General features: G+C 36.6%; 1 protein-coding gene across 3 annotated transcripts in view; it reads left to right on the top strand.

The window, feature by feature from the left end:
• The window catches only part of ASCC3 (activating signal cointegrator 1 complex subunit 3), a 333,519-nt gene that overhangs the window by 15,784 nt on the left and 302,590 nt on the right, over window positions 1-15,145 (top strand). For all 3 annotated transcript variants that reach the window (XM_030882956.2, XM_030882957.2, XM_030882960.3), the window contains exons 2-3: window positions 11,157-11,287; window positions 14,027-14,177. In XM_030882956.2, the coding sequence (XP_030738816.1) occupies window positions 11,198-11,287; window positions 14,027-14,177 (241 nt within the window). In that variant the 5' untranslated portion in view covers window positions 11,157-11,197. The remainder of the gene's footprint in view (window positions 1-11,156; window positions 11,288-14,026; window positions 14,178-15,145) is intronic.

The following is a 15,145-nucleotide window of genomic DNA, read 5'->3' as shown; positions in this document are numbered from 1 at the left end:
AGAAAAAAAATTTTCACAATTTGTATGGAGATACAAAAGACCCCCAATAGCCAAAGCAACCTTGAGAAAGAAAAACGGAGCTGGAGGAATCAGGCTCCCTGACTTCAGAATATACTACAAAGGTACGGTAATCAAGACAGTATGGTACTGGCACAAAAACAGAAATATAGATCAATGGAACAGGGTAGAAAGCCCAGAGATAAACCCGTGCAGCTATGGTTACCTCATCTTTGATAAAGGAGTCAAGTATAAACAGTGGAGAAAAGAGAGCCTCTTTAATAAGCTGTGCTGGAAAAACTGGACAGCTACATGTAAAAGAATGAAATTAGTACACTTCCTAACACCATACACAAAAATAAACTCAAAATGGATTAAAGACCTAAATGTAAGGCCAGGCACTATAAAACTCTTAGAGGAAAACATAGGCAGAATACTCATGACATAAATCATAGCAAGATCCTTTTTCACCCACCTCCTAGAGAGAGGGAAATAAAAACAAAAATAAACAAATGGAACCTAATGAAATTTAAAAGCTTTTGCACAACAAAGGAAACCTTAAACAAGACGAAAAGACAACCCTCAGAATGGGAGAAAATATTTGCAAATGAAGCAACTGACAAAGGATTAATCTCCAAAATATACAAGCAGCTCATGCAGCTCAATATCAAAAAAAAAAAAAAAAAAAAATCCAAAAATGGGCAGAAGACTGAGTAGACATTTCTCCAAAGAAGATATACAGATTGCCATCAAACATACGAAAGGATACTCAACATCACTAATCATTAGAGAAATGCAAATCAAAACTACAATGATATATCACCTCACACTGGTCAGAATGGCCAACTTCAAAAAGTCTACAAAGAATAAATGCTGGAGAGAGTGTGGAGAAAAGGAAACCCTCTCGCACAGTTGGTGGGAATGTAAACTGATGCAGCCACTAGGGAGAACAGTATGGAGGTTCCTTAAAAAACTAAAAATAGAACTACCATACGACCCAGCAATCGCAGTACTGGGCATATACCCTGAGAAAACCATAATTCAAAAAGAGTCATGTACCACAATGTTCATTGCAGCACTATTTACAATAGCCAGGACATGGAAGCAACCTAAGTGTCCATCAAGTGATGAATGGATAAAGAAGATGTGGCACATATATACAGTGGAATATTACTCAGCCATAAATAGAAACGAAATTGAGTTATTTGTAGTGAGGTGGATGAACCTAGAGTCTGTCATACAGAGTGAAGTAAGTCAGACAGAGAAGAACAAATACTGTAGGCTAATACATATATATATATAGAATCAAAAAAAAAAAAGTGGTTCTGAAGAACCTAGGGGCAGGACAGGAATAAAGACACAGATAGAGAATGGACTTGAGGACACGGGGAGGGGGAAGGTAAACTGGGTTGAAATGAGAGAGTAGCTGACATATATACACTACCAAATGTAAAATAGATAGCTAGTGGGAAGCAGCCACATAGTACAGGGAGATCAGCTCGGTGTTTTGTGACCACCTAGAGGGGTGGGATAGGGAGTGTGGAAGGGAGTCGCAACAGGGAGGGCATATGGGGATATATGTATATGTATAGCTGATTCAGTTTCTTGTAGTGCAGAAACTAACACAGCATTGTAAAGCTGTTATACTCCAATAAAGATGTTAAAAAAAATTTACTATGCATACAACAGTGAGTAAAGATCAAAGCCATCATATCCTTTGATAAATACTTTTTTGGATTTGGAGTATATAATCCTAGTTGTTTGAGTATAAAAACTTGCATCAGATTTCTAAAAGATCACCAGAGCTCATATTCGGGAATGTAGTGGTGTTCCGTATAATTGTGGTACAGAGGAACAAATAAGTGTACAAAGTCATGATAATTCTTTCTCTAAACAGCTAAGGCTTGCTCCAGAGCATCACTTGAGCTTTGGTTTGGTGTATGAGGGTACCTCCTGAGAGGTTTCAATTCAAATTAATCTTTTCAGGGCTTATTAGGGGACAGGCACAAATTCCTTGGGTCTGTCTTTAAGAGGCCCATAGATTGGGATGGAATGAGAATGTTGCCTTTGTCAGCTAATCTGGCCCCAGACCTTTTTCACTGGAATGGAAATATGTGCTGCCTCGTATGTTGTGGGTCTCCTCCATGTGTTCTCTACAATATTGTGTGCTGGTTTGTTCCTTGTGGGATGTTCTTTCTTACTATTCTTGTTCTCATCTGTGCTGATACGTTATTCTAGCCTCTTATTTTCGCAAGAACATTTAAAAGAAAACTTTTCTTATCCTTTGTTAAAATATAACCATGGGGGTCTTCTGTAGACTCTGGTTTATAGTTATAAGCCTGGCTAGGTTTTCTCCCCCACCTTTGGATGGGAAACCTGGAGTTGATATAAGTAAGTAATTGGAGGGAAAAGTTAGAGAACAACAATCTCATTTAGATAAATTTTATTCTTAACAAGCCATTATAGATTTTGATTTATACAAAAAGTATATATGTATATACTTAATCATCTTTCCCTTTCTTTCTGTGTTCTCCATGCTCTGAGTGTGTTCTAATTTGACTGGAAACTATTCAAGAGCAGTTGCTTCATGCTTAAGAATGAGTTAGGATCTAAAGTGAACTTGTTGGCTGGAAACCATAAATAGTTAAAATTTCCCTTGAAAATTCTTTAGGAGGACACCAGGTTGTCACAACATACTGTCTCTCAATGTGTTGTATGCAGCCACGTTTTTCCTCCAAACTTGGAACATATCACAGTTTCTGAGGGTGCACCAGATGAAAAAGTTGGCTTGTGTTTAATGGCCATGTTGTATATTTTTTTAAAAGGGAGCTTAGTTTTAAACATTGGAGTCATGCAGTGCAGCAAGATTCTCAGTTTGTTATGCATGTAGTGATTGAAACAGATTAAGAGAGCATCATATTCTTGTTGCTCACCCCCATTCACTCTAGAGCATGTATTGAGTACATGAAATAGTGGGCAGAATCTCTAATATTACTGTTTATGTCTGTCTATGCCTTATATTTGGCCTCTTATGTTTGATTGTTTCAAATAATTAAATGCACCTGTAATGTGATTCCACTACATTAACCAGTTGGTGGCAATAAAGTACAATAAAAGTAAGGAATACAAGTTCAATACGATTAAGTTAAAATTTTCTATAGGATTTACCATGAAAAAAACCACCCCATTTTGAAATGACATAATAGAGGATTATATATATAATGTTTTACATATATTAAGGCTATTAAGGCTGATGTTTTCTGAATTCTGATCTAAACAGTGTAAACTATATCACAACTTGTTTTTTTTAACTTTTTAAAAATAAATTTATTTATTTTTGGCTGTGTTGGGTCTTCGTTGCTGCACGTGGGCTTTCTCTAGTTGTGGCGAGCGGGGGCCACTCTTCCTTGCGGTGCACAGGCTTCTCATTGTGGTGGCTTCTCTTGTTGCGGAGCACGGGCTGTAGGTGTGTGGGCTTCAGTAGTTGTGGCGAGTGGGCTCTAGAGCGCAGGCTCAGTAGTTGTGGCGCACGGGCTTAGTTGCTCCGTGGCATATGGCATCTTCCCGGACCAGGGCTCGAACCCGTGTCACCTGCACTGGCAGGCAGATTCCCAACCAGTGAAGCCCACGGCTCGATTTTTTAAACTGGTGAATTAAAATATAAATATTTTAGCTTACTTTTTTTAATGATATGGTTTGTGGGCATATAATTTTATTTTAAGTATTGAAATTTTAAATTCTAATTTTTACTCCATTCATAGGCCACTCCGTCTTTTCAGTGTTTTTATTCCTTACCTACATTATATCCCTTTTACTTTTTATTTTTTCTTCCTAATAATTACCTGGTATCCATGATCACCAACAAGTAATTGCTTGGCTTTATACTCATTAGGAAATACAGTTTGTCTCTTCTGGAGTTTTTGTTAATTTTTTATAATTAAAAATACTGTAATTATATTTTCCTAAAGTTGCTATCAATCTGTTAGACCCTTTTTAGACTTGAGAAGCACAGGTTTGGAATATGAAGAATAAATCCTACAATTTTTTATGTGATACTTCAAAATAATGTGTACTAGAATTCTAACTTACTCATTATTGGTTAATATCATTTCACAAAGGGAAATGCATTACTGTCAAATTTTTATCTTCCCTATTTGAATGTTAAAAAGGGCAGTTAACTTCTTCAAGACAGTTCCTTTTTCTCTGTACATATATCTAATCACTGTAAAGATTCATTCAGATAACCATAGTGGGGGTTACTTCAGGCCAACAGGAAAATACTGGCTTTTAGGGTTTCAGTCTTTTAGCAATTGTATTTGTTCGGAGGGATCTTTTTATGTGTGCATTTGTCATTTAGTAGGCCACGCTAAATGTGGAATAGAAATTACTGTGGTAACAATTGCTTTGCAGGCCAGTTTATCTTGATGAGCATTCACTGTGTCTTATATATCAGAAATTTTAACCATAAACATTATGACGTTGTATCTTTAAGACCTCCTAGGTGAATGTTTTTTCCTTTCCTTTGGATCTCAAATCCAGCACTTAATCATTTGCATCATTTAGGCTCCACTGTCCTCCTACTGTCCCTGTGTTATAAAGCCTTAACCCTCTATAATACCAACCTTCATTCCTTTGCCAGATTGTTGCCATTCTAAATTTATGGTTTCCGGTATGAGATGAGCATTCATTTGCCACCTGAAAAATCCTTTTATGGTTTATTAATCAATTTCCTCTCATTTTTGGTGGTAAGGTCAAACTTTTGCCTCTGTCTTTAAAAATTCCATCTCATCTTCTTTTGAATAGTCTTGGCAGATCTCAAAGAAAATAGGAGTCATTTTGGTGGAACTCTCTTTTACCATATTTTTTCTCCCCCATTCACCTTCTGCTTCCCATATTACAAACATATCTGCACTTTGACTCATCCATCCCTCCATGTTCATCCTTCCATCCAAGTCTTATCACTAGAACCATGATTCTCTCTCCTGCGTTCTCAGGGACCCGGCTCCCCTAAGTCATAGACTTTCTTCTGGTTATTCAACCTCTCTCTTTCTCTATTGGCTCTACTCTGATTATAGAATTGTGCTCAACTCTCTCCTGTATTTCTAAAAACTCTCAACAGCATGCATTTTGCTATTTCTTGCCTCTTCTCCTTTTCTTTTCAACCAAGTTCCTTGAAAGAGTAGCTAGTACCCATTTTATTTCCCCATTTCTTCCCTTTCTGTTTATCTTTTCTTTAAATAAATTTTATTTTTATTTTTGGCTGCGTTGGGTCTTTGTTGCTGCGCACGGGCTTTCTCTAGTTGTGGCGAGCAGGGGCTACTCTTCTTGTGGTGCACGGGCTTCTCATTGCAGTGGCTTCTCTTGTTGTGGAGCACGGGCTCTAGGTGCGCGGGCTTCAGTAGTTGTGGCTCGCGGGCTTAGTTGCTCTGCAGCATGGGGGATCTTCCCAGACCAGGGCTTGGACCCATGTCCCCTGCGTTGGCAGGCGGATTCTTAACCACTGCGCCACCAGAGAAGCCCTCCATTTATCTTTCACCCACTGAAATTTTCTTTCACTGACCATTTTTTTTGAAACTATGTGTACTAAAGTCATCTAAGACTTGAGAGTGGCTAAGTACACTGGACTCTCTAGCATGACATCTGAAACTTTCTTTTTTCATGTGATACCACTTTCTTCATATGACAGCTCTTTGCTGATCTCTTAGGGCGCTGTCCTTGGCCCTGTACTGTCTACTCTCAAGAGGTTTTTCGGGGTACATGGATAGGTTTCATGACATTCATGCAGCCTCTGAAATGGATTACAAAATGTTTATATGTGTATATGTCTATTTTCTTAGGGAGAGGGTCCACAGGTTTATATATATAAATAATTTGACTTAAAGGAATATGTTCATCCATGATTTTAACTACGTTGAAGTGATAACACTAAATTCTGTACTTCCAGCCCAGACCTGTGATAGGAAACCCCAAACTGTATATCCCACTTCATGGCCCATGATCAAAACTTTCCAAAGCAGAATTAATCATCTTTCGTCTTCCAGTATGCCCTCTGTACCCATACACTCTGCTGTTCTGCTTCTCCTGAACCAGAAATATGGGTGTCCTGCCCTTTTCCCCTTGATCTTCATATCCTGTCCCATGAATTTATTCTATCTCCCCAATATAAGTATCTCTCAGATCCATCCTTTTCTGCCTTTCCCTGCCTCAGTTGTATCCTCTGTCTCTCACCTGGTTTCTTGAAAAAACTTTCCAACTGGTTTGCTTGTCTTCAATTTAACCCCACCTTTCATCTGTTCACTACACTTATATTTGAGTCATTTCTGTACAATATGTTAAATTTTTTATCAGGATAAAAAATGCTTAAATTGAGACATGTTGTTGGATCTCTGCTTACATCTTTAGTCTTATTTCATGAGTCTCCAAATGTACTATTATATAGGGATTTTTAAAGCAATAATCTGTTATTTTAGTTTTCTTCTTTATATCTTTACCTTGAGATAACCTTTTCTTCCCCACCAGGTCAGCTCCTTCAAGTCCTTTAAATCTCAATTTCCTTTCTTCTTATCTACCTTCCTTCTCACCCTCTTAGGTGTTTTCTCCCTTGTCTTCCTGCAGTTATATCTACACAATTATTGCAACTATTTTTCTTTCTTTTCAACCATACTGTAAACTTGTTATTTAGGGCAGCTGCAGTCATACCAAAATTTTTATTTTTTTAATCTCTAGATCCTTGCAGTGTATCTAATATATTGTGGGTGATCTATAGATATTTGCTGATTAAATGAATAACCAAAGATTTAAAATAGGCTTTCTCATTTTGACCTTTATACATTTCAGATACCCTTAAATGTTGGTGATCTTTTTACTGGTACAGAATACAATGAGTTTTGAAGAATAGAGTTCTGTAAGCCTTATTTATACTCAGTGCCTAGCACAGTTCCTACTAGATAGGAGATACTCAAGTATTTGTGAATAAATGATTTATAGGTGACTATGAGGAAATGAGCTGTTACATTTTACAGTGTTGGTCATTTAACTGGAGGAAGAAAATAGATAAAACCAAATTAGAAAACCAAGTAATGTGCTTTACTTCATTTTTTGACAAGTATAATTCATACTGATGATTTTGATGAGCCCTCAGGAAGCTTTAGAGTTTCCTGTTCGTGCAGTGTATAACAGTGTGACCTCATTACCAGGCCCCATTGTTAGATCTCTTCTTAGAGTTTCAGTGTGAGTGGTATCTTGTTTTGTTAGGGTTTGTTAGGTTTGTGAATTAGAGTAAAAATCAATGAACTCTTACTGCCTGCTTTTTAAAGAGAGGGACAGGACATTCAGATTATTGTGAGATATGTCTAAATGATGGAAGTAGTGGTCCCAAATACTTGTTAATTCATAAGACCTTGCCTGAGGCAGAATAGCCCATGTATCCCATGTCTCTTGTTCTGATTCTACATTTTGAAAGCACTAACGTGTGAGGTTAAAAAGTAGGTTCCGAGGCAGAATACTGTTCAGTTTAGTGTCAAGACCTTTCTTTAAAGACTTCTGACTTAATGTCAGTCATCATGAATAGCGTTCTTGTCTTTGAATAGAATTCTCTCAATCTAGGTAGAGAATTTAAACTCCAGTGCCCTAAGGCATACATTGTATGCTTTACTTCTCAATGGATGATATTAACTATGTTCCATCTGTAGGAGAATTGAGAAAAAAGTCATTCAGTTCACTTTCAGTAAGACCTTGTTGAGAAAGACTGCTGGGAAGCAGATTATGCAACCTAACTCAAGCCACCCAATTCTTAGTATAGACGGAAACTCCTTGGTTACTATTGATTTGAGACAAAATTGAATGGTGACTTCAGAATAAAAGATACTATCTCTAAAACTGGTTCTCAAAGTATGGTCCTTGACCTGCTGCATCACTGGAGAATGTGTTGGAAATATAAAATTTTTGTGCCCCATCACAGTGCCATCTGATCTGCTGAATCAGAAACTTGGAGGTGAAGAATAAGGTGGTGGGGCTTAGCAATTTGAGAAGCCCTCCGGTGACTTTGATGCACACTAAAGTTTGAGAGTCTCTTTGCTGTCCACTGACTCCTACTTTCATTTCTTCTTCCAGATGCTCCAGAAAGTACGTTATCTAGTGTTAGAAAAATCCAGATGTGGTTCTCGGAATCATCTCGTTTCCAGAAATGCTCTCCTAAATTCATTCCCAATGGATACTTGAAATTTGAAGTCAGCTAGCTAGGGAGTTTATTTGCAAATTGGATCATTTTACTTTTCTGATTAAAGTTCTTCAGTGTGGTGTGGATAATCCATCCATTTTTTGCCCCAGCCATTCTCATACCATTTCCTTACAGATTTGTAATGCAATCATCTATGTTTTTTAATCTTTTATGTTTCTGATTTCTAATCTAATTGTATTTTGCTCAGAAAATATGAGCTATATCAGGGGTCAGCAGACTAATTTGGTCACCCTGAGCCCAAGAATGGTGTTTTTTTGTTTGTTTTGTTTTTTTAAAGAAAAAAAAAAAGCAAAGATTATACAGCAGAGACTGCGTGTGGCCTGCCAAACCTAAGTATTTACTCTCTTTCTGCGAAGTTTGTTGACCCCTGATCTATATGATACTTATTTTTTGAAATTTGTTGAGATTTACTTTATGGCCTCGTATACATAGACCATTTAAAATTGTTACAAGTGTTGAAAAGAATATATATTTTCATATATGTTAGGTTAAATTTACTAATTTCACGGCTCAAGTTCCCTATTTTTTGTTGAATTTTTGTTGATTTGACCTATCGATAGTTAATCAATTATTGAACTTTCACTTTGATGTTGGACTTGTTACTTTCTTTTGGAGGTCTATTTGTTTTAACTATTTTGAGGCTATTCCATCAGGGCATGCAAATTAAAAAGTTTTATACCTTCTTAGTGATCTGTATCTTTTCTTATTATGTAGAGAAGTGGGTTTTTTTTGTTTTTTTCCCCCCATCCCTAATAATACCTTTCGTTTTTAGAGTCTATTTTGTCTGATCTGATACTATTGATATAGCCACCGGCTACTTTTGGTTATTATTTAACCAAATATTATTATTATTTATTTGGTTATTATTTACAGCTACTTTTGGTTATTATTTATAGGAGGATCTTATTCTATCTCTTAACTGTCAACCTTTCTCTGTCCTATTTTAGGTATAGCTCTAGTGTTTACTTGATTGCTGTTTAGTAATTCAGTCTGTCAATCTTTTGGGTGTTAAGATTAATTCATTTACATTTATTGTGAGTATCGATATATTTGGACTTGTTTCTCTTTGATCTACTTAATGTATACTTTGTCTAGTTGTAACAGCATACTGGGTTATTTCTTCAGATCTCTCTTTCAGGTCACCACTTTTCACTGTATTTAATCTATTGTTTAACTTATATATTGATAGTTTTTAATTTAACAAGTATTTATTTTTAAAAGTTATATTTTCAAATTTGCCTAGTCATTTTATTATTATTCATTATTTTTAAATTCTCTCTTATTTTGTTAAACATTTCATACAGTTATTTTATATCTAATTACACTAATATAGGAGCCAGAGATTTTTCCAAGTATTAAGCTTTGTAATAACTTCAAAGGGTATATGCAATCAAGAAGAGCAGAAACAAGGAGTGGTCTGAGACATCCTATATGTCCCCCTAGTTGTTCTTTCTTTCAGTCTCACAATAGACACATGCTCTTTGGCCCAAACAATTAGTGAGGTCTCTTAATTGAGTTTTGTTGGTCTTTTCACACTGTGAGAAGTGTTTGGGTTATAAAACATCTCTGTTTTAGACTAGAGTAGGTTTTTATAAGCTCTGCACTATTGACATTTGGGGCTAGATAATTCTTTGTTGTGAGGAGGCTGTCCTGTGCCTTATAGTATGTTTAGCAGCATCACTGGCCTCTACCCACCAGAAAACAGTAGTACCCTCCCAACCCCCCAGATGTGATGTCCCAAAGTGTTACCAGATATTGCCAAATGTCCCAACGGGGGCAAAATCATCCCTATTTGAGAACTGTCCTAGGGACTTACATAGTTTATGTGACATTCTCCAGGCAGTCATGCCTTATAAACATTGTAGTTTTGTTGTAATAAGCTATCTTAAACCAGGATAACCCTCTAAGAGTATTCCATAGATGAGGACTCCCCTCATAGCAAATATAATTAGTCTGTTTGCCAAAAGATTAGTTGTTTAGTTGTTAGCATATAAACAAGATTAGGTCAGATTACCTGACTTCTTTCTTTCCCTGGGAATTCTCCCCTTCCTCAGCTGCTCTAATTCTTTTCTCATTCTTCAGTCTCCCTGTTACCATGGTCTCCTTTTCTCCAGTTTTCTTCCTTTTATTATTAACCAAATAGTTAATGAGTGCCAAAAATATTTTGGTACTGTTTTGTTTGCTAGGGAGATCAGTGAAATGAAGGTCTTTTTTGTCATGAAGCTTACTCTTTGTGGGGTAAGACAATATATAAATAAGTAAATAAATAAGAGAATGTCAAATATTAATTAGTGCCTATAAAAATAATTGAAATGTTGTACTATGATAGACAGTAACTGGGTAGCTGCCCTGTCTAAGATTGAGTGGTCAAAAAAGGCCCCATCTCAGGAGGCATCTTTTAAGCCCAGACTTTTGTGTCAAGGAGTCAGCTGTATGAGGATCAGAAGAACATTCCAAGTAATGCAAATGCAAGTAGGTGGAAACATGCTTGATACTTTAAGAAGAGAAAAAGCCAGTGAGACTGAAAGTAAGGGATAATGTGAAATGAAATCAGTGAGTGTAAAATGAAATTGGAGAAAAGATGGGCAGGTGCTTTTATCTCTCTCAATATTATTGGCTGTAGTAATAAAGTATTTGACACCTGTACTTAGGAATTGGTAGAATTCATTTGAAGGAATGTTATGGTAGTACCCACAAACAAGTGGGTTTTTTTTTTTGTCTGTTTCTTTTTCACCTATAAGCCAATGAATTATTAAATAAACTACTTGGGTAGAAAGTGTGTCAGGAGAATTTTTCAACATTGGTAGCAATTGCTTTTTAACTAATTAGTTTCTTTTTTTCTTATACAGGCTAATTTGTTGAATTTGATTACCTCTCCCACCTCCTCTCTACAGATAAATATCATCTTGTTTTGTTTCAGTTTCAGGCTTCTCGTTGTATGGATCGCTGATTGAATAATAGATGGCTTTACCTCGTCTCACAGGAGCCTTGCGCTCCTTTTCAAATGTCACCAAGCAAGATAATTATAATGAAGAAGTGACTGACTTACAGGTAAACGTTTTAGGTGAAAACCATTATGAACATAAGATACGGGTAAATATTTGGCATTCTTTTTCTCAATTCTGTGTGCTTTTTTTTGTTTGTTTTTGGCTGCATTGGGTCTTTGTTGTGGTGCACAGGCTTCTCTCGTTGTGGCACGCAGGCTCAGTAGTTTGGTGCCTGGGCTCTCTAGTTGTGTTGCGCAGGCTTAGTTGCCCCGCAGCTTGTGGGATCTTAGTTCCCCGACCAGGTATCTAACTCGCGTCCCCTGCATTAGAAGGCTGATTCTTAATCACTGGACCACGAGTGAAGTCCTTGTGTGCATTTTTAAAAATGGAAAGTTTTACCTTTTTTGGTATTATACCAAGAAGGGGAATGTGCATATTGATGTTTGCTGTGGGAATACTTATCTTAAGCACTTACAAGTTTATTGTGAAAGAGAACAAATAGAACTATGATATTGAATCCTTTGTTAACTTTTCTGTTCCTAAGATACCTGCCTCAATTGATTTTGTAATTTAATCCAGTAATTTACCTCTAGATCATCTGAGTAAGTTTTCAGATCTCTGGTCAAATTCTTATCAAATGTGAATATTAATCTTTTAAACTCTGTAGCTGGTCTCATAATTCACTTCTGTCTTGTCCTTATAATTGGTTGTGGATGTAATAGGCCTAAAGGTCCATGAACTGTGCATATGAAGGAATGAGCCATTTAATATAGTATATGAAGGAACTGGCCCTATGCTGTTTTTTAAAAAACAGCAGTCCCTTTTCTGACTCCTTATTTGACTCTTGTAGAATATTAACATTGTTTCCTAGTAGGTTGGAATTTTATTGCTTAAAGCCCTTATGCAGTTTTACAATTAATAGCTTCACTGAAAGATTGATACTAGGAAAAAAAGATTTGTAACAGTCTTTAGGTAGATTTTTCCTCTAATGATGATACAGAATTTTGCTACACACAAAACAGTTAACCTTCTTTATGATGGGAGCTATTTTGCATTTTCACAGCAATTAAAATAAGGATATATTCTATACAGTTAATTAATATTGCTATCTTAAACTTGAATTATTTCCTCTCATTGCCTAACCAAGGCCCTTTACAAGTTATTTTTTATTTATTTATTTATTTATTTTTTTGCGGTACGTGGGCCTCTCACTGTTGTGGCCTCTGCCGTTACGGAGCACACGCTCCAGACGCGCAGGCTCAGTGGCCATGGCTCACGGGCCCAGCCGCTACACGGTATGTGGGATCCTCCCAGACTGGGGCACAAACCCGCGTCCCCTGCATCGGCAGGCAGACTCTCAACCCCTGCGCCACCAGGGAAGCCCTACAAGTTATTTTATATAAGAGACGCAACAGAAGATTTTAAAATTTGAAAGTTATAAGGACGACATGCTCATCCCATGTCATTCAATTTGTTTTTGTAGGCTTTTAAACACATTTTCCCCCTCTGGGGGAAGAAAGTGGCAGATATAATGAGCCTCATTTTAATGTAATTTTTTATCTTGGGAAATATCCAACGTATACAAAAGAGAGAGAAAAGTAACGTGAAGCTTTGTGTACCTATGACCCATTATAACAATTCAACTTTGGGCCAGTCTTATTTCATCTCTACATTTGCCTGTTTTCCTCCCCGTAAACCCAGATTAATTAGCTCCATTTCAGTTTAGAAAACTGAGGCAGGGAAGTAATAGTGAATTATGAAAGTAATAGGAATATTGTCAATAGAACCAAGAGGAAAATTACAGTTTTCTGTCAGACCTGCTACTTTTCATTTGGTCACAAGACATCATGAAGTTTAATCCATGGATCAAGTCCAATGATATGAAGTAAAATTTTTATTGCTTTCTGTGTCAGTTCTTGAGAATGGAAAGATTTATAGTCTCAAGGAAAGTGTGTGTATAGATAAGAATCCCCTGGATGCCTAACTTGTTCTAGGATCAGACTTAGGAAAGCAATACTGATTTGAATATATTGAACCTGTCATAGGAGTCTTATTTTCTTTAAATGCCTTTCATCAAAAAGCATCACATAAAGTTCTTATATACAGTATGGTTTAAGCTATGTTAAAAACGAGCAGGAGGGGCCTTCCCTGGTGGCACAGTGGTTGAGAATCTGCCTGCCAATGCAGGGGACACGGGTTCGAGGCCTGGTCTGGGAAGATCCCACATGCCACGGAGCAACTGGGCCCGTGAGCCACAACTGCTGAGCCTGCGCATCTGGAGCCTGTGCTCTGCAACAAGAGAGGCTACGATAGTGAGAGGCCCATGCACCGCGATGAAGAATGGCCCCCACTTGTCGTAACTAGAGAAAGCCCTCGCACAGAAACGAAGACCCAACACAGCCAAAAACAAACAAACAAATAAATTAAAAAAATAAATAAAAAAAAAAAGCGAGCAGGAAAATGGAAAAGAGGTATGTGGGGTGTTACCGATTGTTATCTGGATGTTGGACATTTTGCTTTTTACTTTGCCATATGAAAATTATTTCTTAATGAGTATTCATTGTGATTAAACTGTAAAAAAAGAACCTTTTTTAAAACATATCTTTAAACAAATGAGATTCTTTTAAATCACAGTTAAATAAAGCTCCTTCTGGGAGATGTAAATTTGGATGTGAGTAGATACAATTTTGAATTCTTGTGGGTAGTGCCAAGTTGTATAATGTAATGCAAAATATATGTAATAAATGATAGAATTGAGAAAATCTTTAATCAGTATGTTTCTGTATTATTCTGTCTGTTTCAGTTGAAGCGGTCTAAACTTCATGAACAAACTGTAGGTTTGGACCTGACATGGATGAAGATTGTAAAATTTTTGAATGAAAAGCTGGAGAAGAGTGAAATGCAAAGTGTAAATGAAGACTTAAAAGATATATTGCAGGCTGCAAAACAAATAGGTATAGTTTTGTTATTTTTTTTAATCCACTAAAGTTCAAAAATAGATGCCTTTTAAACTATATACTATAGAGTGAAAGGTTAAAATTTCCAGGGAAGTATTCATAATTATGAGACAGCCTTATCTATCAAGGAGCTTAGGATTCAGGGAGGCAAAAGTAAGTAATTATAATACAGTCAACTTGAGGGATTTATAGGAATTTAGAGTTTTAAACCACTGTCTTTATTGAAATAAGGATTAGGGTAAATTAAAAATTTTCTGTAGTTGGAAGGAACCTTAAGATGCCCACCTAACACACAGTGAGGGCCAGTACTGAAGCTGAACTTTTCTTCAATTCCTGTTGCACACTAATATTTACATCATTTGATTACATTTGAAGGAAATTGTAGTTAGAGATTGTAACACTCTGTTACAATCTGTTACAATCAAAGTTAGTTTCCCAAAATTGAAGACAGAGTAAAACAAATCATGTGACTCTTTGGTAAAACATCTGAGTTTGTTCATGGAAATTCATTGTCCCGTTCCAGACTCTGATAATTAAAAAGCATAGTTAACACTACTGTAGTTCTAACTTCAAATTCAGGTTTCTACCTATAAAAAGTTCAGACTGATAACTTTGGCTCTGTATGATCTGGCCTTCACCTTTCTTTCTGACCTTGAGTCATCCTTGCTTTCACTAACTGTGCTTCAGACACATGGCCTTTTCTTACTTCTGCAAACTCACCAGGTTGGTGCCTATTTGGGGATCATTGTACATGCTGTTTCCTGTGCTGAGAATGTTCTTCTGTCCTAATCTTAGAGTGTGTAGATCCTTTCTTGTTATTTTGAGCTCACCTGAAAATTATTTCCCTAATGAGGCCTTCGCTGATCATGTAATCTTAAGCGGTTACCTAGTCATTCTTTATCTTGTAACCCTCGGTAACATTTTCTCCATAACATTTATTATCTGATATTTTGCTTGTTTGTTTA

Source organism: Globicephala melas, chromosome 14 (assembly GCF_963455315.2).
Source record: "Globicephala melas chromosome 14, mGloMel1.2, whole genome shotgun sequence".
NCBI lineage: Eukaryota > Metazoa > Chordata > Mammalia > Artiodactyla > Delphinidae > Globicephala > Globicephala melas.
This window is presented reverse-complemented; position numbering and strand designations above follow the sequence as displayed.